This window comes from Stenella coeruleoalba (assembly GCF_951394435.1).
Source record: "Stenella coeruleoalba genome assembly, chromosome: 5".
NCBI lineage: Eukaryota > Metazoa > Chordata > Mammalia > Artiodactyla > Delphinidae > Stenella > Stenella coeruleoalba.
This window is the reverse complement of record NC_137150.1, coordinates 46,703,730-46,731,365: the sequence shown is the minus strand read 5'-3', so window position 1 is coordinate 46,731,365 and position 27,636 is coordinate 46,703,730. Positions and strand designations below refer to the sequence as shown.

General features: G+C 36.7%; 1 protein-coding gene and 1 long non-coding RNA gene across 3 annotated transcripts in view; one reads left to right on the top strand and one right to left on the bottom strand.

The window, feature by feature from the left end:
* Window positions 1-21,756, top strand: part of LOC307186857 — a 181,271-nt gene extending 159,515 nt beyond the window's left edge. For both annotated transcript variants that reach the window (XR_013828487.1, XR_013828488.1), the window contains exon 3: window positions 21,675-21,756. This is a non-coding gene — a long non-coding RNA (uncharacterized lncRNA). The remainder of the gene's footprint in view (window positions 1-21,674) is intronic.
* Window positions 16,221-27,636, bottom strand: part of SERPINI1 (serpin family I member 1) — a 68,548-nt gene continuing 57,132 nt past the window's right edge. The window contains exons 7-9 of the mRNA XM_079922433.1: window positions 19,364-19,450; window positions 17,896-17,985; window positions 16,221-17,537 (exon numbers count right to left, since the gene is read on the bottom strand). Coding sequence (XP_079778559.1) covers window positions 17,461-17,537; window positions 17,896-17,985; window positions 19,364-19,450 — 254 coding nt within the window. The 3' untranslated portion in view covers window positions 16,221-17,460. The remainder of the gene's footprint in view (window positions 17,538-17,895; window positions 17,986-19,363; window positions 19,451-27,636) is intronic.

Here is a 27,636-nt window from a genome sequence, read left to right as displayed (position 1 = left end):
TTCCATCCACTGCCCCAGAGGAGGAACAAATCATAGAGATGTAAAAACTTAGGTTTCAATAATATAATATTCAGTAGCTTAAATAAAGGCTAATATATTCCAGTTTCAGAATTTCCTGTTAGTAACATTTTAGCCAGTGAGTATTATCTGTCTTTGTGCTCGGTATATTATAATTATTTTGATTATGAGTTCAAATTCCTGGGATTTTGAGTATAATGGTTCTAAATGTCAGTAACCAATAGATCATGCTTCAATATTTTTTTTCTTCTCTAGGCATGAGCAAGACTAGAATTCTAAGAGCAGTGAAAGTAAGAAAAAGCAAAGGTCTAAGTTACATAGATTGCATTAAAAATTTTAACACAATGTGAACTCTAGGAAAACTTAAAGTTCTTTCAAAAATGTACTAGAGGGCTTCCCTGGTGGCACAGTGATTGAGAGTCCGCCTGCCGATGCAGGGGACGCGGGTTCGTGCCCAGGTCCGGGAGGATCCCACATGCCGCGGAGCGGCTGTGCCCGTGAGCCATGGCCACTGAGCCTGCGCATCCGGAGCCTGTGCTCCGTAGCGGGAGGGGTCAAAGCAGTGAGAGGCCCGCGTACCGCAAAAAAAAAAAAAAAAAAAAAGTACTAGAAATATATCTTTTTGTGGAGAAATATTTTGTCTCAATATAGGAAGAAAATACACAATTCACAAACAGGACATATGAGAATTAAGTATTGAAAAAAGTTTAAGTTTGCAGGCTAAGTCTGGATTATTCAATGAATGCTTTTGAAACAGCTGATCAATTATTTGTAATAATCTATAATAAAATAGATTCCTAGCACCATATGTCCAAATATACTAAAATAAACTCCATATGGGTTGAATATCCAAATGCAAAATGAAACAGAAATGCTAAAGATTACATAAGTGATTTTATATATATATATATATATATATATGCAGAAAACATAAGGAGAAATATTGATAGATTTAACTATAAAATTCAAGACTAAAAACACTCTAAACCAAAATAAAAGACAAAACACAACATGAAGGAAATATTTACAACATATGAGAAAAGGTTAATGTATTTAATATCAGAATCTTACAGAGCTATAAGAAAACAGATAAATGTGTAGTTAACATATAGACAAAAGACATGAAACATTTTCCAAAAGTAAAAAGAGTAAAATTCCATTACCTGTAACAATTGGAGATTTTTTAAAAGCAATAAATGATACTCTGAGAACATGGGCTGTCTCATAGTCTGTTGATATAACTTAATATAATCTTTTTGGAGAGCAATTTCAAAACATGATTAATCCTAAAAAAAACAGTGTATAGTTTTGACCCAGAAATTTTACTTATAAGACTATATTCAAGGATATTATCATGGTTATGTATAAAAAATACATGTACAAGAACATTCATTAAAGCATTATTTAAAATTATGAAAATTAAAACAGCCTACATTTTCAGGAAGGTAGGATCGATTAAGCAAAGCATGTTACAGACACACAATGAAATGCCATTCAGGAAAGATGTAAGGATAAATATTTAATATTCTGAAAATATGTGTATACTTTTTAAAATGGTAACAAAATATATGTGGTGGTATGGTAATGAAAAATTCTTTTTTCCTTTTGGCTTGTCAGAATTTTTTAAATGTTCTTTTATTTCTATCTTCAATAATTTATAAAATTATGATATAGTTCAAACATACAGTAAAGTAGAGTATAACAAAACAAACATCCCAGAACTGAAAACTCAAAATGCCAAGTCTTAACAACTTTTTACAATGTCAATTTCAGAGGATTTTTCCCTTCCCTTCCCTTCCCTTCCCTTCCCTTCCCTTCCCTTCCCTTCCCTCCTCTTTCCTCTTTTTTTCCTCTTTTCTTTCTCTTTCTTTCTTTTCCTTCCTTCCTTCCTTATTTCCTTCCTTCCTTCTTTTTTTTTTGGTTATTTTTCGGAATTAAATAATATTTGCACTTCAAACCATAAGGAAATAAGAGGATTAAACAACTTAAAAATTCAATTATAGGAAACAACCACTTTCTGACATTGGACTGAAGACAGCACTAGGATGCTTAAGGAAAGGTAGATGAGCCCTAGAGTCACCTATACTTGCTGCGTAAAGGTAATTGCTGTACTGTAGTACACATACATCTGATATCTTCCTCCCTCGGATACCCTTCTTGATCTCATTTCTAGCCTTTTTAATTGACACAGGCTTTTATATTTTTACTGTGTACATCCATTTAGTACTATATGGTACTGCTTGGCTTATATGGCTTAAAATTTTATAGAAATGGTATCATACTATATATTTTTTTGTTCAATACTATGTTTTTGAGAATTTTTTTCATAGTAATCCCTGAAACTCTATTTTCTTTAACTGACACATAGTGTTAAATTGTATGAATCTGCGATAATTTATTCATCCATTCCTGTTTTGATGGACATTTAGTTCATATTTTATACAATAAATAGATATTACTTTTACAAAATCACAGAAGTTATTGAGATTATTGAGCAGTAGTAAAAAATATTACATGATGGAATTCAAATAATACATTGGCTACAATATCATGCAGGGATTATCTGATTTTGCCACTAAAATGTAAATATTCATGGATAAGTTCCCCTTATATAGAGATAAATTCTGTTTAAACTCATAACTTAAAATTTTTTCATCTTTAATTTTAAAAGACTAATTACTCTCCAAAATACTAAAAAGAATGTAAAAGAAAATACAAAAACCTATTTTAGCTTCTTTGTAATGGAAGTTTCCTAGGCAATCACACATCCAGCAGAAAGAGATGGTTTTAGCCTTTTTTAAAGGTCAACTGAATTTTAATGTACAATTTACCATCAAGTTGACATAAAGCTACTTATTTTTCTGAACCTAAAGTTAGGAATAATTCTCACTCTTCTATCCTAGGGGCCCGGCATATAATAGATGGCCAGTAAATATTTGTTAAATAAATTGATATTGAATATATTGATTTTGGCTTTGAGAGAAGGTCTGGGAGAGGGCATGCTGGTGTTAAAATGTAGAAATTTCAGAAACACTTGGGTGTTTTATAATAAGGAGTGTGGGCAGAATATCTCTTTTAAATTGGTATTTTCCTAGAAAATCTGAGACATGATTTTGGTAGATTACAATAGATTCTTGTCTGCCTTGCTGTCCCTTTCACTCAGTACCTGCTAGATGATGTTAAAGCTTCAATAAAGAAGTATCAGATGGCAGTATATTGGCATATAAATCAACTCCCATTTAGGGAAATATAGATATATTTATATACATATTATATTCTGTATAGACTAGCTTTTTATTAGAAATTTCAAAAAGTTGATGTTATATTAATTCTTTAAAAATGTTATAGTTTCAGTTTTATCATTGATAATTTCTTTGCTGTTTACATTTATTCTTGTTTTCTTTAAGATACATTCAGATATCTCAGTCATGTTCTCAGGTCACAACTTCTTTATAGACAGTACACGTTTTCCCTCTCTGAGCTGCCTTATATTTTATTTTCTGTTAACATAGTGATTGTAATGTACAAGCAATTTTGAAAGGTAATCTTGAAACTGATGTCCAACTATATGGATGGAGCCACTCTTTCAAATGTGTTGGTGAAAATTTGCTGCAGATAAATTTTTGAAGACAAAGCATTATGTTTTGTGCATTTCATTTTCACTCATTCATTTGCTCACCAGCATTTTGGAGTGCCTAAAATGTGGCAAGTTTTTTAATAACCCTACCGACTTATACTTAGTAGTCCTGAAGCCTGGGTTCTATGATTCCATAACCAACAGGCACTGGTGCAGTGATTCAGAATGCTGGCTCTGAAGAAGGACTCCCCACAACTGACATTTTAGCTGTGTGACCCTGAGCACAGTATACAACTGCTTCAGGCATCAGTTTCCCATTAATAAATGGAAATGAAAATAGCACCCAGGATTAAGAGGATGATATGGTACAACATATAAAGCACAATGGCCAGCACACAGAGAGTGCACAGTAAGTGTCAACACGCTGACGAAATTGATAATGATGGTTATGTTGGGCAAGAGCTGCACTTCTCTGGGTCTCTGTTTCTTTAACTACAAAATGCAGATTGAACCAGGTTCTCTTTCAGTGCAAATAATTGATTATTTAGGGGCTGGGTTGGGGGGCATCTAGCACAAAACTTTTGTACCTCCATTACCTTAGAATAAATTAGGCATCCCAGGAGGTCTTTAAGGGCTGGTCGGAAGTGCGAAGTACACAAAGATAAAAATTCTGTTCCTGAGATGTGCACAAATTAAGTTTCCATAATGTTTACGTTGCCACATCCGTGGCTGATGCCAAGTCCTAGCAATGGTCATACTTTCTTTAAACCAGTGAAATAATAAGCAATCTCGGTCAGGGTCGAAGCTGAACAGTCACCATTAGCACCATTAGAGGAAACACTGATTACATTAAGGTCTGCCTTGTAGTCATGCACAGTCATAATGCCAGAACATTACTACTTGGTATATTACTCATAGTATTATATGCTGAATGTGTCAGGATTTTAGCTCTTAAAAAATAGAATTATTTATTTTTGAAAATCAGCTTAAAATACATGTATCAAAGATCACATTCAGTGATCTATTATTTTCCTATACTTTTATTAAAAATTGTTCTATTTTTATTTTTTATTTATTTTTTTTTAAATTGTTCTATTTTTAGCATCGCCACTGCAGTATTTGGGCAGATTGTTTTAGGCTATTGCTTTTATTTGTTTGTTTTTGCTTGCCATTTTGGGTTTGGGGCTTTTATCAGTTCTGTTTTGATTCTGAAACTTATTCTCAGAGCTGAGTTCTTATATTGATAGCTTGAACTCCTCTCTCGGTGGAAAAATGCACCCAAAACTGCTAAATTGCCTGCAAGTCTTTCCTCATCTTCTCTGTTATCACTTAGAGCTTCCATTGCATGTTGTATTTTCAAAGTATTTTAGCACTGTTTTCATTTGTGTTATGCCTGTGAAATGAGAATGCCATAAATACCCCCAAAGTAGGCTAGTTTATAAAGGATCAGTAAATATCTTGATTTTTAAGAGAAAATAAAGACCCAAAATAGAAATCAGAATAACAGGTAAATATATTTCAATAAATGCTGCATGAAAATGAGTCTAAAGGAAGTGTTCCTTGCAACGGAAGAGGGAGAAGGCTAATAACAAATGCTATTTTAAAAAAAATGCTTTAATAGGCTCCTGTTTAGACAATATTTTTTAAATATATTATATTGCATACAATAACATGCAGAAATCTAAAGTTTGCACGGCTTAATTAATTTTGACAGATACCCACCCTGAGCTTCCCTCTCTCACACACCTCACACAGGATTGTAACTGCCTTAGTATATGTCTGTCTTTCCTCCCACCTCTTTCTCTAAGAGTGTAAGCTCTCTGAGGATAGGGACTGAACCAAGCTCTCTGGCTTCCCTGTGACCTCACAGAGCCTGCTGGTTCTCAGTCAGTAATGAATAAATTTAAAAATGAATAACTATTCATTAATAGGATCTCCTATTATCCTGCCTGACTTCTTTTCCTGGTGGCTCAGACCTGGGAAGAAATGATGGGGGTAAGGATTGTTAATACCTGTAGCAGCCTCAGCCTGAGCGTGTGGGAGGGCGATCTATCAATCAGGTCTCTTCTTAAGTGCAGTTTAAAGTTCCTGAGAGAGAGAATCAGGCAAAAGATGCAGTGTCCTGAGGATGACTGGTCCGGGAAGCAAAGAACTGTTTCACGTATGTGGTTCTTGGAGTCAGAAGCAGAGAGGTGGTATAAATCCTATTAATACCTATTAGTTGACACAGTAGGCCTGTGCAAGGGAGCTGCATAAGGTGCCAGCACTTGAAAATCCTTCCCGAAAATAATGTCCTGCATTATTCAACAGTTTCTAATGAAAGCGACCTCACAAAGATCGAGCATTAATGTAAAATAAATGTGTCTTGATGACTGCAGACCACCTTGTATCTGGGATGAGTATATTACATAGTGTATTATTTTGATAAAATGTCAAGGACGAGAAAAACGGAAAAAAGGTGAAAAGGTATACAGCATGCATATGAGAATAAATCAGTTATATGTATGCTTAGAAAAGTCACAGTATAATAATAATAATAATAAACATGCTATAATAAATGCTATAATAAACAAACAAACTCAAATGTAGTGGCTTAACTCTACAAGTTTTGGTTTTTGCTCGTGCACAGGTCAAATGAGTCCTTCCTGGTCCCTTGGCTCTCTGGACATCTCTTCTACAAGTGGCAGCTCAGGGAACCAGACTCCTTCCCTCTTGGAGTTCTTCCAGCTCTTAGGGCCTGAGCCCCCTGAGAGATATTCCACAGCCAGTCAGCAGATGAAGGGAGAGAAAGTGGTGAAATGACGTACATAATTGCTCACATACCTTTGGCCAGAATTTAGTTACTTAGCTGCACACCACTGCAAGGCAAGCTGGAATCTGCTGTTCCCAGGATAAAAAAGGAACGAGTGGTGAAAAGTTAGCCATTTTTTTGCCAAAGGACTAGTCCTGTCTTTTGCCTTCTATGAACTGTTAGGTTTGGGGTTTTGAGGTGCCTTTTGAGCACCTTCAGTCCACGCCCCTCTACCCCGGCCTCTGGCAGCCACCAATCTGTTCTCTGTTTCTGTGAGTTCAATCTTCTCAGATTCCACGTGTAAGTGAGATCATGCAGTATCTTACTTAGCATAATGCCGTCAAGGTCCATCCATGTTATAGCAAACAGCAGGATTGCCTGCTTTTTTTATGGCTGAATAATATTTCATTGTATGTATACATCATCTTTTCTTTATCCACTCATCCATGGGTACTTTATCCATGGGTACTTAGGTTATTTCCATGTTTCAGCTATGGTAAATAATGCTGCAATGAATATGGGGGTGCAGATATCTCTTTGAGACAGTAATTTCATTTCTTTTGAAAGTATACCCAGAAGTGGAATTGCTATATCATACAGTAGTTCTAATTTTAAATTTTTGAGGAACCTCTATACTGTTTTCCATAGTGGCAGCACAGGTTTACATTCCTACCAACAATGCACACGTGTTCCCCTTTCTCTACATCCTTGCCAGTACTTGTTACTGCTTGTCTTTTTGATGACAGCCATTCTAAAAGGTTTTGATTTGCATTTCCTTGATGATTAGTAATGTTAAGCACTTTTTAATTTACCTGTTGGCTATCTGAATGTCTTCTCTGAAAAAATATCTATTCGTTTCCTCTGCTTATTTTATAATCATATTGTTTGGATTTTTTTTTCTGTTATTGAGGATTTTTGTTTTGATAATTGTTGTAAAATTTTTAAAAATCTAATTCTCTGAGGAAAATATCTTCTGTTTGACAGTAACTGACATTCTTACTTTAAGAGGAAGCCACAGCAGGAACCTAGGTCAGACCAAAGAAGATGGTTAGGGTTGCGGGGTGGGTATGGGAATGTCTCGGACCTAGTTTAGGCGGCCAGTACTTGAGTTTATTCCCCAAAGAGCAAAGAAGCCGGTCAAAGATGCAAACACCACCAGATGTGAGTGGGTGGGCACAGTACTCCATTCCTACCTTAGAAAGGTTACCCAGGAATTGGTGGTCCTGGTGATGTTTTTGGAGAGAGATCTCCCCAAAGTTGGAAGACCATGAGGACTGTGAACTTGTTCTTGTCTACTTCCAGCCAGGTCATTGCCCAGGATCAGCTTATATGTCTGTCCATGGCTAGAAATCTACCACGTAGGAACTCTGTCACCTTGTAATGATGTAAAACCTCTGGCCACAGAAATTCTTTCTGTGCCAGCACTGGAGTAATCTCTGTTCCCTGAGTCTGAATGTCAAGGCCAAGGAGTTTGCCATGTATGCCTGGGCTGGGACTTCCCACAGGTAGGCTTAGCTGTGGCTATCACAGAGGAGAAGCTGTTTTCCTAACTCCGGAGACTAGGTTTGGGGATCAAAACATGCTTTACTAATGGGGACAGAACTTCTAGCTGACAAGATAAACTCATAGGATTTGCTGTATCTCTATTCTCCATTAAAGTATTATAACTTTTTTTCACCTTTTCCTTTTTTACAGACCAGGAGATCAATAGACAAGCACTTCTTTGTTGCAGTAAGTTATGTGCTGAAGCAAATAAGTGTGGGATTCAATATGATTACGCAGCCACATGAGCATTACTTCAGAGAACATCTCTTTAGAAATGTTTTCTGTCTCCAAGTAAACAATTTCTTATATTTCATTGACATTAACAATGAAATGGTTGGTTTGATGAGTTAAGTAAATTTTTCAAACCGAAAAGAAAACTGAAATCATGCATTTTGGCAGGTTTTCTTTCAGTTTAGAGGGAAATAAATCAGCATATCTAGTGAAAAAAACAGTCATCTGAAGGGCTTTGTTACCTCCTGTTTGAAATTTATATAGTCTGGACCTCTTTACCCCCCCTTCCTGGTGAACTCACCTTTTCATCTATGCCCAGCTGCACCCAGTATGAGCTTCTATCCTAACCTCATCTGCTTAAACAGTTGCTTCCTTCAACTGGGTTTCAAGAGCTTTAAGAGTCTGTTGGCTCTGTGTCTGATTCATCTTTGTAGCTCTTTGTAGCATGATTAACTAGTAATTAAGTGAATAAATATGGAGAAAATTTCAGTAAAAGCAAAAGTGATGACCAAAGTTGCAGGTGGCGAAGGCTTTCATATAACTAGTTACAGGGATTTGCTTTTTAAAATTTTTAAATAGAAGTATAGTTATGTATAATATTATATTACCAGTAGTTTCAGGTGTACAACGGGATTTGCTTTTTAAAATGTTTTTTTTCAATGAGACATTCCTTTTTAAAAAAGGACAACTTTTTTTAAAAAAAGCCTCTAAATCCATGTATGCAAAACAATCAGTCCCTTGTAACTACAGCCTAAAATTTCTGAATATAATATTATTTTACATGTTCAAAACATTAAAAGAACTTTAATAAATCACAGGTTGTCCTCTCTACCAGTAATGGTAAAAGTGATCTTGAAAGAACCAACTAAACTCACTTTTCCCCATGAGTTTTTCATTATAGTTGAAACCGAGGTTCATACATTCCCTTTTAATCTGTGTGCTTTGTCTATGGGATGTGAATCAGAAGGAGATTTTCAACTGGAAGTTAACAAGAATGAGTAGTTCACTTATAATTTTTGTTTTGAGTATATTACCAGGAAAGAATTTTTTCCTTTTTTTTTTTAATGGCCCACGCTGTGTTTGTTTGTTGTTTTTTTTGTTTTTGTGGTACGCGGGCCCCTCACCGTTGTGGCCTCTCCCGTTGCGGAGCACAGGCTCCGGACGCGCAGGCTCAGCGGCCATGGCTCACGGGCCCAGCCGCTCCGCGGCATGTGGGATCTTCCCGGACCGGGGCACGAACCCGTGTCTGCTGCATTGGCAGGCGGACTCTCAACCACTGCGCCACCAGGGAAGCCCCACGCTGTGTTTTTCTCACAATTTTATGTCCATTCTGGCTGGCAGTGGAGTCTTCCATAAACATCAAAGGCATCATAGAACTGGTATAAAGAGCTTTTATTGCATCTTTAACCTGGAGTTTTTATTTCCAATGAGTCCAAAGTATTATCCTACTTGAAATCTGAATCAGAAATAGGCTAGATAGGGCTTCCCTGGTGGCGTAGTGGTTGAGAGTCCGCCTGCCTATGCGGGGGACACGGGTTCGTGCCCCGGTCCAGGAAGATCCCACATGCCACGGAGCGGCTGGGCCCGTGAGCCATGGCCGCTGAGCCTGTGCATCTGGAGCCTGTGTTCCGCAATGGGAGAGGCCACAACAGTGAGAGGCCCGCGTACAACAACAACAACAAAAAATAGGATAGATAGAATTATGTCATAAAAATGAAGATGATTTTATTTAAGAAGAATGAAAGATTCTTACTCTATTCTATGAAAGTTGTCATTGAATGCCAGAGGCTCATTCCAGGGTGTACTTTTTATAGTTATGTTTAGATTCGAAAAGATAGACGGTAAAGCTACCAACTGCTTTGTGCCTATTGTGAGAGTTTTTTTCTCACCTAACTTCTTTAAATGTTGAAATAAAAGCAGTTACTACACTTATCAGTTTATGAGGATTACAGTGACATCTTGTGGCATGTTATTTTCCCTTTTAAAACTTGCCCAGGTAAAAGCTAACACTTTAGTTCTTGCTAAAGAATTTTAGCTTTATTAATGTAAGAGATATTAATAAAAAAACTCAGAAACTACTATTTGAAGTAGAAGCCAAATGAACAAAATGCATTCCACCTTATTTGGTTCAAGTAAATATTTCTGAATAATTTCAATTAGAAAAATACTTTCTTTCAGAAATACCAAGATCTAGCATTCATTTAAAATTTTCTTCCATTGACATCATTATGACATAGGAAACGCCCTAGAAATCAATCCATGTAAAGACAATGAAATTAAAAATTAAAAGTCTGTTGCTAAGGAACTATTGTGTGATTATAGCTTCTATAGCTTATGAATTGTTAAGACCAGCTAATTATAAACAATCTTATTGGAGGAAAGATTTTTATTGGAAGAAAAAAAATTTTCAGGACAAAATTAAACCTCTGGCATTTAATCTGATAATTATCAGCCTCCTCATGGATTGCCTCTAATTAGCATGTACAGTATGTAAGGCAAGAATGTTAAGCTACATTAAGAGATGTAATTTTTTTAAAAAAAAGATAAACTAGATTTAATATCCCCACCCTCCCACTCTGCCCTCCTTACATGCATTCTGGTCATTAACAGTCACTTCTATGTGATGGATGTCAGAAAAATTCTTCTTTCAGATGTTTTTTAATGACCAAGTTCAGTCTGCTTCAGATACTGTGGAGTCATTTTGCTGAAAATAATTACCATTTGCAAGTAGCTTGTGAATATTTGCTGTTCTACTCCCTTTTTCCTTTCCTCTCTCACACACTCTCCCCTCCCCTCTTTTTGAATTTGAACCTCTAAATAACCCTTCTGAGAGCCAATGAAAGCAATCTCCCTGGGAATTTATACGTGACAACATTTCCACTCGCTATGTACTTTAATAAATGTGATTCCTTCACAAGTCTTGCTGTGAATAATATGCTAGTTCATCCAATTCAAGACATCAGTTGTAGGACACTCCTTTGTTTTACGTACAGCTTAGAAAGAAAAAAATCACTTTCAGTAAAACTGTGACATGTTAAACAGAATGTTTATTTCAAACTCATTTGAAACATTAAGTATATCTTCCATTTAGACTTATTTAAATACATTTTATTGTAGATCATACCTATGTATATATTAAAAAGAAAATATAAGCAAAGTAAAATGTTTCTAAAATACAGAGTCCGGCTCCAAGTCACTCTCTGTGCAGTGATTGATGTCCACGTTTGCCCACACCATTATCCTCTACAGCACTAAGAGCACTGGTGACACAGTCATGCCCGTAGTGCAACTTCTGTCTCTAGGACTTTCTTCTAAGCTATTGATAAGTATTCCACGAGTTTTGAAACTGGCACTTTATCTGACAGAAAAATCAGTGAAAGGTTTTCAGATGATAACCAGGATTCACAATGCTTCTTCAAATAGCCATTATGATTCTTTCTCAAATGGTTTGTGGACTGAGAAGCCAAGAGATTACAGTCAGACAGCCGTCATGCAACAAGATTACTGTGTGCGCGGGCAAGGCCATCTAAGTCTTGGTTGTTACCTTCACCAGCAACTGTAAGACACCATTGATCACTCCATTCTCTTAATGTTAAAATGTGAAAAATTATATGCCTTAGAAGAGCTGAAATATGGTAATGTTAATGCTAATTGCTAGCCTTTCATGACTGACTGCTATGTGTCAAGTACTTACTATATTCCTCATACACATTATATCATTTAATCCTCAGATAATCCTATGAAGTAGGTGTTACTATTTGAATATACAGATGAAAATTAAACAATCTTGTTCCAAGGACAGACATCTAGTAAGTGGCAGATCTGTTTAAACTTGGTTCTCTCTCATGCGCACAGCCCATGTTTTTCCATAGGTACCTGGTTATAAATATTTAAGCAGAAAATACTTGAAGGGAGGTGACTCAATCATATAGAAAAATATGATCTCTCCATCAGCAATTTTCCTTGAATAACCGATAAAGAGCAATTGCGTGAACAGGTGTCAGATTTATATATTTGTGAATTATCACAAAAGTTTCAGAAAAGGGGAGAGATGAAACACTGTCTCCTATTCAAAAAAGAGAAAAAACTGCTGTATCAGCTAGTAGCTGGGATGACTGCTGAAAAAACGTTTTCTGGAACATGCCATATGTCACAAATAACCATGTAATTTTCCCCCAAATAGACAAAAAAACTCTGCAATTTTCAAAGAGAGGAAAAGTGTGTCTATACTCAATACATAATAAAGGGTGAATTTGGACAAAGGACAGTACGTGTTCTATTTGCATTGGTTTTGTTTTATTTTATTAAACACCTTTTTCACAAATCCATGCATCTTTGTCTCATCAAAATCAGAAGCCAATATATATATAATGCACCTTTAGCTTTTAGCTTATTAATGTTAAACTATCTTCTCTAAGTAAACGGATTATTTTGTGGAAATATCTCTTCCAGTTTTCATAACACACAGTTTTTTTCATTAGCTATTTTTATGTGCATGTAGACGCTTCAGACTCCCTCAAGAATAACTTAGTTGGCAGACATGAAACAAAGCAGCTGAGTTAAGTTTCATATTCTCTAGGTTTGCTCTCTTAGAAGAAAACATAGGGGAAAATATCCTGATACTGGTCTTGGCAATAATTTTTTGGATATGATACAAAAGCAAAAGCAACAACTGGGATTACATCAAACTAAAAAGCTTCTGTAAAGCAAAGGTAACTATCAACAAAATGAAAAGGAAACCTACAAAATGAGAGAAAATATTTGCAAACCATATATATGACAAGCAGTTGATATCTAAAATATATATCCAAAGGAAAAGAAATCAGTATCTTGAAAAGATATCTGTAACTCCCGCGTTTATTGCAGCATTATTCATAATAGGCATAAAACAACCTAAGTGTCCACTGATGTATGAATGGATAAAGAAATGTAATATATGCATTCCTGTGTAACATATGTATATATACAAATACACACAAATGTATACATACACACAAAGGAATATTACTCAGCCATAAAAAGATGGAAATCCTGCCATTTGCAACAACAGGGATGACTCTGAAGGATGCCATGCTAAGTGAAATAAGCCAGACAAAGACAAATGCTGTATGAACTCACCCATAATGCAGAATCTAAAAATAAAATAAAATAAAATAAAATAGTAGAATACAGAGAAACAGAATAGAATGGTGGTTGCCAGGGCTGAGGGGGTTATTTATAATAACAGAGATAAACTCAGAAGGCCTTGTGCTATGTGAAATAAGCCAGACAAAGGATAACAAATACTGTATGGTATCAGTTGTATGCGAAACCAAAAAAAATAAAATAGACTCATAGAAACAGAGAGAAGAATGGTGGTTTCTAGATGCTGGTGGGTGGGAGAAATAGGGAGATATTGATCAAAGGGTACAAACTTTCAGTTATAAGATGAATAAGTTCTGGAGATCTAACGTACAGAATGGTGACTATAGTTAAGAATACTGTATCGCATGCTTGAAATTTGCTAAGACAGTACATCTTAAGCATTCTCACCACACACACACACACACAAAGGTAACTGTGTGAGGTGATAGATGTGTTAATCAACTTGATTGTGGTAACCATTTCACAATGTATACATATATCAAATCATTGCATTGTAAATTTTAAATATATATAATTTTGTTTGTCAGTTATACCTCAGTGAAGCTGAAAAATTATTTAAAATAAAAGCAGATGTATAACTGTTATTGATTTCCCCCCCCAAAATATAAGAAAAATAGAAAAGTTTTCATAAGCTGGCTGTGCACATTGTGTGTGTGTGTGTGTGTGCATGTGTGTATCTGTGCTAACATACATTTTAAAGGAAATGGAACTGAACTATACTTTTTCATTTTTCTCCTCAAAAAATTAAAAATATAACTACCATATGATCCAGTAATTCTACTCCTAGGTATATATCTGAAGAAAATGAAAACACTAATTTGAAAAGATATATGCACTGCGGTATTCATAGCAGCATTATTAATAATAGCCAAGACATGAAAGCAATCTAAATGCCTATCGACAGATGAATGGATAAAGATGTAGTATATGTATATGTATGGAATATTACTCAGCCATAAAAAAGAATGAAATTTTGCCATTTGCAACAATGTGGATGGACCTAGAGGGTATTCTGCTAAGTGAAATAAGAGAAACAAATACTGTATGTTATCACTTGTATGCTGAATCTAAGAAATAAAACAAACGAATATAACGAAAATGTAACAAACTTACAGATATAGAGAACAAACTAGTGGTTACCGTGGGGAGAGGAAAGAGGGCAGGGGCAAGATAGCGTAAGGGCGCTAAGAGGTACAAACTACTATGTACAAAATAAATAAACCACAAGGGTATATTGTACAGCAGTGGGAATATAGCCAATATTTTATAATAACTTTAAATGGAGTATAATCTATAAAAATTTTGAATTCCTATCTTGTATACCTGAAACTAATATAATATTGTAAATCAACTATACCTCAATTTAAGAAAAAGAAACTAAAAAAAAAAAGATTTACTTTTTCAATAGAAAGGAAATTATTGAAGAAATTATAAACAAAATCAAACAATAGGAAAAACTTGGTACTATCAAGTATTCTATTTTTAAGCACTCCACAAACATGCTAATAACAGGGCAGAATCCATTTTCATTTAAGGGACATCTAAATTGTATTGAAATATTTTATGGTAAACATTCTGAATGGTAGAGTTTAATCTTATGTCAGCTAACACAAATTGCATTTTGGGCTTTATAAAATGCACAATTGCGTTAGACAAGCCACACGCTTGTCTAATAATGTTTACTCTTCCTTATAGGTAACTCATTTAGTTGACTGACGGCTACACAGGTATAGCAATATATGTAATGCTTAAGAAGTAGTGATGGGCTTCCCTGGTGGCGCAGTGGTTGAGAGTCCGCCTGCCAATGCAGGGGACACGGGTTCGTGCCCCGGTTCGGGAAGATCCCACATGCCGCGGAGTGGCTGGGCCCGTGAGCCATGGCCGCTGAGCCTGCGCGTCCGGAGCCTGTGCTCCGCAACAGGAGAGGACACAACAGTGAGAGGCCCGCATACCGCAAAAAGAAAAAAAAAAAAAAGAAGAAGTAGTGATATGGTAATAAAGAACATCACAAACTCAGAATATCAATACTGAATCAACATTAGTTAGCCCAACCTGTGTACATTATAAATGAAAACAAGAACACTGGTCTCCAATAACCTCAGCTTTATGAATACGTCTTCTGAATATACAAGCAGTAAAAGATTCAGTGATAAGTATTGTGTCCTTGGATACTCATAAATTCTTTCATGGGCATTGCCTATAAATGTCTTTATATTTTTAAAAACTGTATTTCAAGTGTTCTAATATGCAGAGGAAGTCTGCATTTTTCCATGTGTAACAGAAAAAAAAACTTTAGGGTGAAACCATTTTTTTCTTTTTGTATAAATTCATAGCACTCTTAATGTAAACTACAACCCCAACTCCTGAATCTCTCCAAGTTGCATGAAAATTATACAGTTTTTCTGTTTCCATAGTAAAAATATCAAACATGTAAACCTATGTTAAGTGGAGCTTTGCTACCAACCTGAATCTGTGGGTCAGCAGCCATGGCATCACCTGGGAACTTGTTAGAAATATAAAATCTCTGGTCCCACTGCAGATCTACTAAATGAGAATTTGCATTTTTAATAAGATCCCCAAGTGATTCCATTACACATAAATTTGAGAAGCACTAATTTAGGATACTTCATTGATTGACCTAATTTTCTATAAATTAATCATATTTAAACAACTAGTGTATAAGTGTTCCATCTGTATCCTTTATTTTAGCAATATTCAAGATTTAATGTATAACAAAATCACCAAAGGAACTTGTTTAAAAAGCAAATTTTCAAGTTTTTTCTCCAAGTTTAGAATTCAGTATGTCAAGGATCAGGCCTGGTTGCTTCAAACCACAACTCTCCTGAACAGAATCAAAGTTAATAATAATATCAATTCTTCTTAACAGCTCCAAACCATAGCAAAATACCTAACACACAAGAGAGTCACATACAAACTGCTTCTGTTAAATTTTGAAACGTTTCAAACTTTTTAAGAATTTATTAATCATAGAATCAAAAATTTGGCAATAAATGGACCTGGTTCCATTCATGGAACACGACAAGACCATTCTTTTTTTTTCTTCCCCCCCAAAGGAATGCCATTATTTCAGCCACAGGATAACAAAATAATTTACTGGAGAACTTAAGAAATTGACACTGTCCCCATTGGAATCGACTACTCTTATACTAGAAAATAAGAACAAAATATTATGCAAAGGACTTATTACAACTCTCAAGAGGTCTCAAACACAAATGCATCCTGGAGCCATCAGGTAACCAATGGGGAAACAAGGAATGTGTTATTCCAGTTACAGACATTCAAGTTCAAAACATGAAAACCTCTTGCACAGAACAAACAAAAACATCCCTGTGGGCAGCTCTCAGCCTATGATCTGCTAGTTTCTAGTATCTGTACTAACAGAGTTTTTCTAGTTAACTCTCCGGTGACATACCAGAGGGCATATTTTTATCATTAATTTGCTCATTTGGCTTATTGGGGCACTTTTGGGAACTATGTTACAGTTCAGATTTTACTTGCCACAGCAAAACATCACCCTTATAAAGCCAATGATCTTTAAAGACAAAGTCAGTAAGCTATAGCTATAATCTATGGGTTGGCATAGCCCTATTTTTTTCTAACAAGTTTTGTGATGGAGCCACACAGAAGATGTTCAGTGTGCAGCTTTTTATATTACACTATACACTGTCTTCAGAGAAACAGCAGTTAGAATTTTTGCAGAGTACCTGTCTTCACCTCACTTGTTGTTGCTTGTTATGTATAAGTGTATGATGCTAATTTACTTTGGTGCTTTGTTTCTGCATGATTATAAAAGACTTAAGATGTCCAGAAACATCATTGTTTCCAAATTTCACCTAGAGGTATCTTTATACTACAACTTCTAAAATGAAAAACAGAGCTGTTCACACGTTCACTATGTACTTTTATTTTAAATTCTAGCACAACAAACACAATGACATGAGAGGATCATTACCTCAATAATACGGATAACATTCCTTGAGAAGTTGGCTTATAATTTACATACATTGCTTTTATCAGGAGCTATTTTAAGTATTATCTTAAGATATATTGTAAAACACAAGTCTCAAATATATACCAGTTGCAAACATAATGTGCTTAGTTACTATTTTCCTTATTATTTAAATAAAATGATTTAAAGTTCCTCAAAATCATGCCCACTGGTGTTCATGGTTTCAGGATGCATGACTCGTCCCATGAATAGGATTGTACCTGCATTGGGTTGGGAATGAACAAAAGAGGAGTTGAACAAAAGATATTTATTTTCCTTCTTGCTTACAATTAGCAGTGTTCTAATTGTACATTATAAATGAAAGCAAGAACACTGGTCTCCAATAACCTCAGATTTATGAATAAATTATAAGTTTTCTGAATATACAAGCAGTAAAAGATTCAATGATAAGTATTGTGTCCTTGGATACTCATAAATTCTAAAGATAAAAATGTAAGTAAATTATTTTCATTTAAAAAATCATTTGAACACATCTGATAAATAATGTGGAAAATGTTTTCAATTAAAAAAATGATTTCTTTTTGGCTTATTAAAGTTCTGTTCTCATAACAGACTTACCTGTTCTCCTGTTCCTAATAAGAAAGAAAAATGGATGGTCGACAATAACTTGAGGATACAGCACAGCCATCCTGCTAATTGCAATCATTCCTGTAACGCAGAGAGAAAGTAATTACATGTCTGTGGATGTGCGGGGACTAATGAGTAATTTCTCCAAACTATCTATGTTTAATGCAAAGGTAATGATTTACACGAAACAAGATTTTAAAGACTTAGAGAAAAATTGTAAATGTGTTAACATTTCTACTTGATCTTAAAAAAAATCAAATACACACACACACACAGTTCCCTCCCTATAGAACAATTTATTTTGCATGTTACAAATTTTTATTCTCAGATAAATACTTACAGCTTTACTAAAATGACCTTTGAGTCAAGGAAAGGGGAAAAAAAAACACCGCAAACAAGCAAAAATCAGTTTCTTTATATTCTCAAATCATTATTTCTTTTACATGAAATGGGGATTTTTACATAGCAAGTCACCAGGCTTCTAGCAAGTGGCCAGAACAGCAGTGATTAAAGAGAAAATACAGCAGGGAGAGATGCAGTGGTGTTTCCTACAGCTGGGAAATTGAATTCTCTCGAGATCCTTATTGTGGGATAATCATTTTATACTTTCTGCAGGGTGATTTGTTGTCAGGAAAAGGCCAAGATTAAATTATGTAAGATTTTAAGCTTTCTCGGTGCCTGAGACTACTGTTTCTATTTCCTCCCGAAAACACCATTTTAACTGATGAGATCCTTTTAATGGACAAATGTATGCAGAAGTTAAAAAGAATTTGCGCAAATATGATATGTTGCATTTTACCGGAGAAGGGAAAAATCCTGCCAAAATTTCATGACGGCTGTTGAACATGATATTGAAACAAATCCAAAGAAACAAATGAAAAAAAAAAGAAAAATCCTTCTTGCTTAACTAAGGAAGTCAGAACATTCAAAATAACCAAGGACATTTACCATTTTGCTTTGGACACGTAATTTAGGTAAATTTAAAAAGAATTTTATTTAAAATTATTTTATTATTAACTTAAAATTATGTATTGCATGCTATCATGCACTCTTGTTTGTACATGTGCTTTTTAAAAACTCAAAGCTCTTCACTGACAAAATTAAGAACTAACTTCCAAAAATAATTAAGTAGAAAGAAAAATGATTAACTGGGCAGCAGGGAAATATTTAAAATATTTAAACAGGCAGCACAGCAGGAAAATCTATTCTGCAGAGCTGACAATCTTCTCCTGCCTCTCATTAGAGACGGGAGTTACTCTGTATGGGGCACTGAAATGAGTGCATGCTTCATATCCTATTTGGAAAATTCTAGCAGGTTCATCATTAGCTTGACTTCTAAGTTAGAGCAGGGTCAGTTTTTTGGCTTAGTTCTAAATGATCCCCATTCCCCACCCAAGATGGCTTTAAAAATACAAATCTCAAAAAAGTGAGAAGATTTTGGAAAACAATAGTTTGGCACCTGAAGCAGCAGCAGCTTCTGAGCCTTCTTCATTAACCTCTATGAAGGACTTGTGAATTGCTTTAGAAAGGAAAATCTCTTTGTTATCTGCAAAAAAAGAGATAACAGAAGCATTTTTTCGGTATCAGAGAAGGGGAAGCACTTTTTCTTTAGTTAAACAGATTTGAGAAATATAAGTGATATAAGATACTGATATAAAACATAAGAGATAATGTTGTAAGATTACATTCATGATTTGAAAGAACCATTGAAGATGTATTTTCTGTTTTGTCCTTATTTTATATTCTCTTGTTGATTTTCTCCTTCATTTTTATTGGTAATTTTCCCATCGTTTATTTCTTATATTGCCAGGAAAAGCAGAAACGTGGCTCTGTTTTTAATAGCAACCTCAAATTAGTTCATAACTCAGGATAAAACTTCTTACATGTTTCTCCCTAACTTGAAATTTCAAAACATAAAATGAAAACAGAAATCCACGTATAACCAGAATAAAAAGTTTTTAAAACTCTAATCTCTAATTACTGTGATAATAGAAATATCCTTGGCAAAGGAAAACAAAATTGACTTCTAGGTTGTAGAAACAGGAATATATTAAAAAGCTATTTCCCATTCCAATTAATTGGTTTATCTGAGGATTCAAAAACATGCTTTATCCTAAAGTCAGAGGAAATAACACATTTTTAATATTAGGAGGACTGTCTTTCCCTTTGAATTGTCTTTCTAGTTATGCTTACTTTTAAATTAATGGCTGTTACAGGCTGAATTTGTTCTCTAAAATTCATATGTGGAAGCGCTCATCCCCAAGGTTTCAGAATGCGACTGCATTTGGAGATAGTCTTAAATTTAAATGAGTCATTCGGGTGGGCCCTAATCCAGTATGACTGGTTTCTTTACAAGAAGAGGAAACTTAGGCACAGACAGGTACAGAGGGAAGACCAGGCATGATGGTTAATTTTATGTGTCAGCTTGGCTTGGCCACAGTGCCCAGATAATTGGTCAAACATTATTCTGGATGTTTCTGCAAAGATGTTTTCTGGATGAGATTAACATTAAAGTTGGTGGACTTTGAGTAAAGCAGGTTACTCTCATCATGTGGGTGGGCCTCGTCCAATCAGATGAAGATTTTACTAGAACAAAGACTAGCTTCCTCTGAGCGAGAAGGAATTTTGCCAGCCTTCAGACTCCTTCCTGTGTCTCTGGCCTGCTGACCTACCCTGCGGATTTTATATTTCCGAAGTCTACACAATTGTGCAAGCCAATTCCTTAAAATAAATCTCTTAATCTCTCTCTCTCTCTCTCTACATATATATAGACACGCAAATGCATATATCCATCTCTCTCCATATATATATATGTACATCCATTCATCCTGTTGGTTCTGTTTATCTGTAAAACCCTGACTAATACAACATGGGAAGACATAGGGAGAAAATGGCAATCTATAAGCCAAGAAGAGAGGTCTCATAAGAAATCCACCCTGAAGACAGCTTAATCTTGGACTTCCAGCCTCCAGAACTGTGACAAAATAAATGTCTGTTATTTAAGCCACTCAGTCTGTGGTGCCTTGTTACGGCAGCCCTAGCAAGGCATACAGTACAATAGCCTTCAGTCTTGGGTTTCCCACTTTTCCCCAAGATTAAAACAAAACAAACAGAAGATACTTCAATATATATAAAAAGGAAAATAGCACAAGAAGCAAGATAAAGGATTACTCAAGTTTGTACCGTTTTTTTTTTTTCTAATCCCAGGAGGTCTACTTCAAATTTAAGATAAATAACTTTGTTGCTCATGCCCAGCCCTATTTAGTAAAAGCACAATTGACTTCCCACTAAACTACTTAGTAATACTTTCAAAGACACATGATTATCTGATACCGATAGAAAACGATGTTCAACAACATTTTTGGTACACCTGTTGCAAAGCACCTGCTTATTTTGAATAAGCCCCAAGACAAACTGGTGGCATCTCTGAATATATTTTAATAGGGATACTCCTTCCTCAGCTCATATTCAGCATTAAGATAGAAGCACTGCATTATGAAATTGTCCATCTCACAGATTATGATATTTTCTTCTAGAATACATTTGATAACCAGAAGAAAAATTAAAAGCAGTAAAGTTTTACATCAAACAATTAAGTATAATTAGCTTTCTCAAATCCAGATGACTAGGTTTTTTTAGCAAATAAAAAGAAAAAATATCAATTGCATTAAGTAACTAGTCAAACTAATTTAGTAGGCAAAACAAACACTAAATTCCAAGACAGTAAAACGTAACTATTTAGTAGTTAACAGATGCTATATTATTTTCAGATTCTGATGCCCATTTTCATCAGTCTGCCAGTTAAGGTAGAGTCATGCATCAATGGCCCTAAATGCGAAAGTGACAGCACCCAGTTCCTAAAGGATAAGGAGTGTCCACATTGCCAGGTAAGCCCTGTTCAGAAATTTGAGGGGAGGAACTTCCCTGGTGGTGCAGTGGTTAAGAATCCGCCTGCCAACGCAGGAGACACGGATTCAATCCCTGGTCCAGGAAGATCCTACATGCCGCAGAGCAACTAAGCCCGTGAACCACAACTCCTGAGCCCGCGTGCCACAACTACTGAAGGCCGCACGGCTAGAGCCCGTGCTCCGCAACAAGAGAAGCCACCGCAATGAGAAGCCCGCGTGCAGCAACAAAGACCCAATGCAGCCAAAAATAAATAAATTTATTAAAAAAAAAGAAAAAGAAATTTGAGGGGAGTTTTCAATAACACCGAATGATATTTCAGACACATTAATTTGCACAAAGGAAACTGCCTGCAATATCCCCTGAGCCTGATTTGCTGACTGTACTAAGCACCTTCAAAGAAGGAATCTCCTCCCTTCAACCCTGGCGTCTGCCCCAAGTATACCCTCCTCTAGACCCCAAACCTCTCATGTGCTCTCATTTACCTCCACAGAACGGTTTTGAGGGGAGGGATGCTGCAAGACATCATGGCAGAAAGATCAAGAAAGCAAGAATGCCGAGGGTTCTTCCCAGAGAGCTAGTTATTTAAAAGATAATGAAATGGACAAACCTATAATGAGATTCACAAAGAAGAAAGAGAAATTACCCAAGTAAACAATATTAAGACAAAAAAGCAGAACATACCTAAAGATAACAGAAGAGAATTTTTAAAAATCACAAAAAATACTATATATTTTTCTGCAGATAATGTTAACTTTAAAGGGTATACTTTATTTACTATGCATTGTATCTATTTATAATACACAATTTGGTAAATTTTGATAGCTGTATATATCTATGACCCCACCTCTACAAATAAGATAAAGAATATTTCCAACTCTCCCCACAAGTTTCTTATGCTTCTTTATGCAGATAACTTTGAAATAGAAGATTTGCCATCAACTACAACTTCATAAAAATATTTAAATTATAAAGTTGAATCAAGGAAAAAAATAGAATGAATAGTCCAGTAACCATTAAAGTAGTTGAATCAGTAGACAGAATCTTCCCCTATCCTCAAAATTAAAACCTAGATGGTTTTCTAGGAAACTTTAACCAAACCTTCTAGCAACAGAATTTTCTGAGATAAAACTATTCCAGACTCTAGAAAGAGAGTAAAAGCAATCTAAGTCACCTCTGGGTCATCTTACTTGCTATTAAAATTTAAAAAGGACTGTCTAAGAAAAGAAAATCATAGACCAAACTCACCTATTAATATGGAGGTAAAAGTTCTTCGAAATCAGAAAATTAAACCCAGCAACACATACAAACAACTTTTTTAAATGAGTTTCTGGGGATGTCAGTGTATCATGACACAGCAGTTAAAACTACTCTAACTGCCTCCCGTTCACATTAAAGCTTCCTCTGGGATGATCATCAAATACAAACCAATTCATGCTACTCCCCTACTTAAAACCCTTTATCACCTCTCCTGCTAGCTCTACCTCCCATCTCCCCCTTAGTATATAACACACCTGCTCAGTATGTAATATGAGGGCCTCCGTGAGGTTGCCTCTGCCTCTTCCAAATAGCATTCTTCACTCTACACACTGTGCTCCAGATTATTTGAATGGCAATGGCCTGATCATACCACACTTTATCACTTCTGTGTCTTTGCTTCCCCAGAAACTCACTGAACCCTTGTACAGTGAGACACCTAATCTACTTTTAAGGCTCAGCTTCAAACCCTACCAGGACTTTCCTGCTCTCTCCCGATTCCCACCCTACGACTAAAGTAGAACTGACCACTCTTTCCCACTGAACCCACGATCTAATTCTATTTAAGCCTTCATAATATATCATATTCACATTGCTATCTCTCTCTTCCTGGACTGTCCACTTCCTTCAGGCAAGGATTGTGTCCTTCCCCTAGTGCCCCTGGCTTCTGGCATTTAGGGAGCTTAATGAATGAACTAACCTAAGTAGAAGGAGTTTGCTGGTAACGTGTAATTTTCCAGTAGTTAACCCAACATTTAGTAACTGTTGAATGAAAGGTGTTAGTTATTTCATATTGTAAGACTTTGGGTGTTGTCACTCTGTGGGCACCACGACCACAATTCTGTTCACAATTATGGCTATAAAGTTTATTCTTGTAATAAATAAAATATGTGACACTAACTAAGTAGACGGTCTAGGAAAATTGATGGAAAACAGCCCCAGAGAGAGAAAGAATACAAAGACCACACACACACTAGAAAACTTAAAAATCTAATTGAGTAGAAGAGCAAAGGGAATGGGATCTAACAGACCACTGTCATCATGTATATTTCAAAGACAGCAAAATCAAGATTGAATCCAATGTTCCAACTCCTGGGGGTGACTAACTGCTACACCAAGGACAGCAAATGTCTCCAGTTGTAAACAAGACTTCACAACACTTAACCTTCAGCAAAACACCACCCCTTTGGATGTACAAGTAGGAGAAAATGTAACAAGTAAGAAATCACATCATGAACACTGAGGGAACAAAAGAAAATGAAACTTTTTTCTCTAGGCACAAACTTCAAGCTGTCACATTAAAATAAAATATAAGCTGAAAGTAGTTTAAGCAAGAATGTGTCTGCTGCCACATCTTAGAAGGAGATCAGATCATACAGGAATACAGGCAAGTTCATAGCTTCTATGTTTGGCCTCCAGTATTGCTCATTCTTGTGTAATTATATGTCAATCAAGGCCATCTTTCCTGCCTTGCACTTATTCCCTGAGGGCCTGGACCCTCCTGTCCTATTTATCTCCTCTCCCTATCCCCAGTTCCTTGCACACTTCCCGCCACCAAGTACGCACTCAGGTATTCAAGGAATCATAATATAAGGGGAGTTAAAGAGATTTACACTGATGAGTTTGTCTTATTTGTTAGAGAAAAGTTAACTATTCTCTAAAAATGGAAATAAATAAATCAATGGCAAACAGAACTACCAAAAAAAAAAAAAAAACCCACACACTGGTCCCAAGTAGTCTTCTTCTGGCCACAGCAGACATTGCCGCCAAATAACTGGTCCTACTTTTCTCCAGGCAGCGTGGAGCAAGGCTTTTCACGATGGATAAGATGGAAACAGTGCCAGCAAACCCTAGGTTCCCCAGAGAAGAGCTGGGCAGTAATTCAAGCTCTTCTGAAAAAAGCAAGGCCAAATACTTAGGCATTCGTTCAGTCACTGAGCAAATATTTATCAAGTACCCTGCTCGTATGAGGTATCGTGCAGGGCACCAAAGGCTCTAAGTACCTGTGATTGACATAACGCTGGCCAGATGGCCATTCATGCAAGAGTATGCCACTACTTCCTTTGTGGCACTGTTCCTAATCAGCCAATTTTAATGGATTTCTGCATCACCAAGGACATGCTTAAAATAACAGAATGAACGGAGTTCCATAACAGAACCCTAGGATACCAAAAATGTCTCTGTCTCTGTACTTTAGTTGCTAAAATACCTTTAGCTTTGGCCCCACCCATGAACTTTAGAAAGGTTTTTAGAATTTGAGCTCCTTCAAGGTAGGAATAGTGTTTGCTTATTTGTTTCTCTGCATAGATTTTGTTATAGACCAGCAAATATTCATTCATTTATTCACTCATTCGTTTATTCATGTACTGAGCACCTCCTATGTGCCTGACATTGTTGATGCACTGGGTATACTATGGTGAGCTAAATAGTTCCTTCCGAATGGGGGAGAGAAGACATTAAATAACAAGGACAATAAAAAAGCAAATCAGGGCTTCCCTGGTGGCGCAGTGGTTGAGAGTCCGCCTGCCGATGCAGGGGACGCGGGTTCGTGCCCCAGTCCGGGAAGATCCCACATGCCGCGGAGCGGCTGGGCCCGTGAGCCGTGGCAGCTGAGCCTGCGCGTCCGGAGCCTGTGCTCCGCAACGAGAGAGGCCGCAACAGTGAGAGGCCCGCGTACCGCAAAAAAAAAAAAAAAAAGCAAATCAATAAATGACCACAGTTTCAGGGTATGGTAAGTATAAGAAATAATATAAAGTGATGGGTTGGCTGGTGACTAGGGAAAGGAAGAGGAGCTACTTGACATTGGATGTTAGGAAAGGCTTGTCTGAGAAGGTTAATCTGAGCTGAGACCTAAAGAATACAGAGGAGCCAGTCCCAGGCAGACTGGCGGGAAAGGCTGGTGCAGAGGCAGATACAAGCCAGGTGTGTTCAAGGACCCAGAAAAAGCCTGTGTGGCTGGAGCATGGGGATTGAGGAGGGCCAGAGGCTTGAGAGAAGCCCCCAACTTGGAGCAAGGCAGAGCCCAGCACCATCTTCTCAGGACACGCACCCACCCAGCATCTATCCTGCTCCCCACACCATGCTGGGCTCTGAGGACAGAAAGATGTCTATGACACAGTCCAGGCTTCTGAGGGGCTCCGAGCTCAGTGACAGGTATAAGAACAAACAATCCAAGGAAAAAGTAGAACTTGTGAGAGCACTTTGCACCATCAGAATCCAGATAAGGGAAAGTAAACCATTTAGGAAGGGCAGGACGTCAGGGGAAGCTTCTCAGGGATGCTGACATTTGGACTGGTTCTTGAAGAATAAGTGGAAGAGTGAAAGAGAAGGGGACAAGGGCATTCCAAACAGAGAATTATATCTGCAAAGTGAGAGAAGCAGCGGTGAGGACCTGAAGGTACAGCTGAAGCTGGGGCTAGAAGGAGGAGGGGAGTGGCGGGGGATGTGCTTGATTTTAAGAGCTCGGACCATGATGCTAGAGAGCCCGGGCTTTGGCCACAAGTAACAGGACATGACGGCTTTGATTTTAGAAGATATGGGTGGCAGCAGCTGAAAAGCGTGAATTGGATGAGCAATCAGCTGGGGGCAAGAAGATCAACTGTGTCAGCTGTTGCAACAGTCCAAGCAAGAAAGTGGGGTAGAACTGGAATTACGGTGCTGGAAGAGAAAGACAGCTCTCTGACTTACAGGTAGAAGGAGAAAGAGAACAAACAAGGGCAGGATGTAAGAGTCAGTCCAGCATAAATCTAAGCGCTTGAGTCTGACCTGAATATGGCTTTTGCTGTTTCTTCTTAATTCCTTTATTTCATTGGCTCCTTTATTAAAGCTCATGCTTCGTGCTGAAGGATTTAGTACTCTCTCTTTCCCCTTACACCTTCCAAGAGGATTATCTATTAATCCAAATGCTGATGGTCCTTCATTTCCCTTACAAAAATAGCCCTACTCTATAACAGGATCTTCGCTGCAACTAGATGAGCATTTTAAATAGAGCCTGAGAAGAAAATGATTCTCAGCACTCTCTAGATTCCATGTTTATCGCATGAGTCTTTACTATGTTTTATGTTCATGGAATTTAGCGTCAAAAGCAATGGACATCAAAGTGAGGTGAAAAACACAATAAATACAGAGCATCTCATCTTATTTGTTCCTTCATTCAGGGAGTACGAAGCAGAAAGCACGGTGCTGGGTGCTTCTTAAACACACACAAGGATCAATTATGTGGAAGTTTAAATTCTGGTGGGAGATATCCAATGCATAAGTAATGATAATATGAAATTAAATGTGGTATGTGGCATAAGAAAAATAATAGAATATTGTAGTATTTAAAAAGGAGTGATTACTTCTCGTTGGTGTAATCATGGTGGCTTAATAAAGTTGGAGATATTTGACCTGAGGCTCAGTTCAAAAGGTATTTCAGGTGGGAGAAATTTCATAAAGATGAGGGCTGGGGGGATGTGAGGTGCAGAGCGAATGTTCAGTTTGGCTGGAGCACACGCTGTGTGTAAGGAATCAGCCAGAGATGAGGCTGGACGGAGCTGAGGTCTGAACGCCCTGCCGAGCGGTGGACGG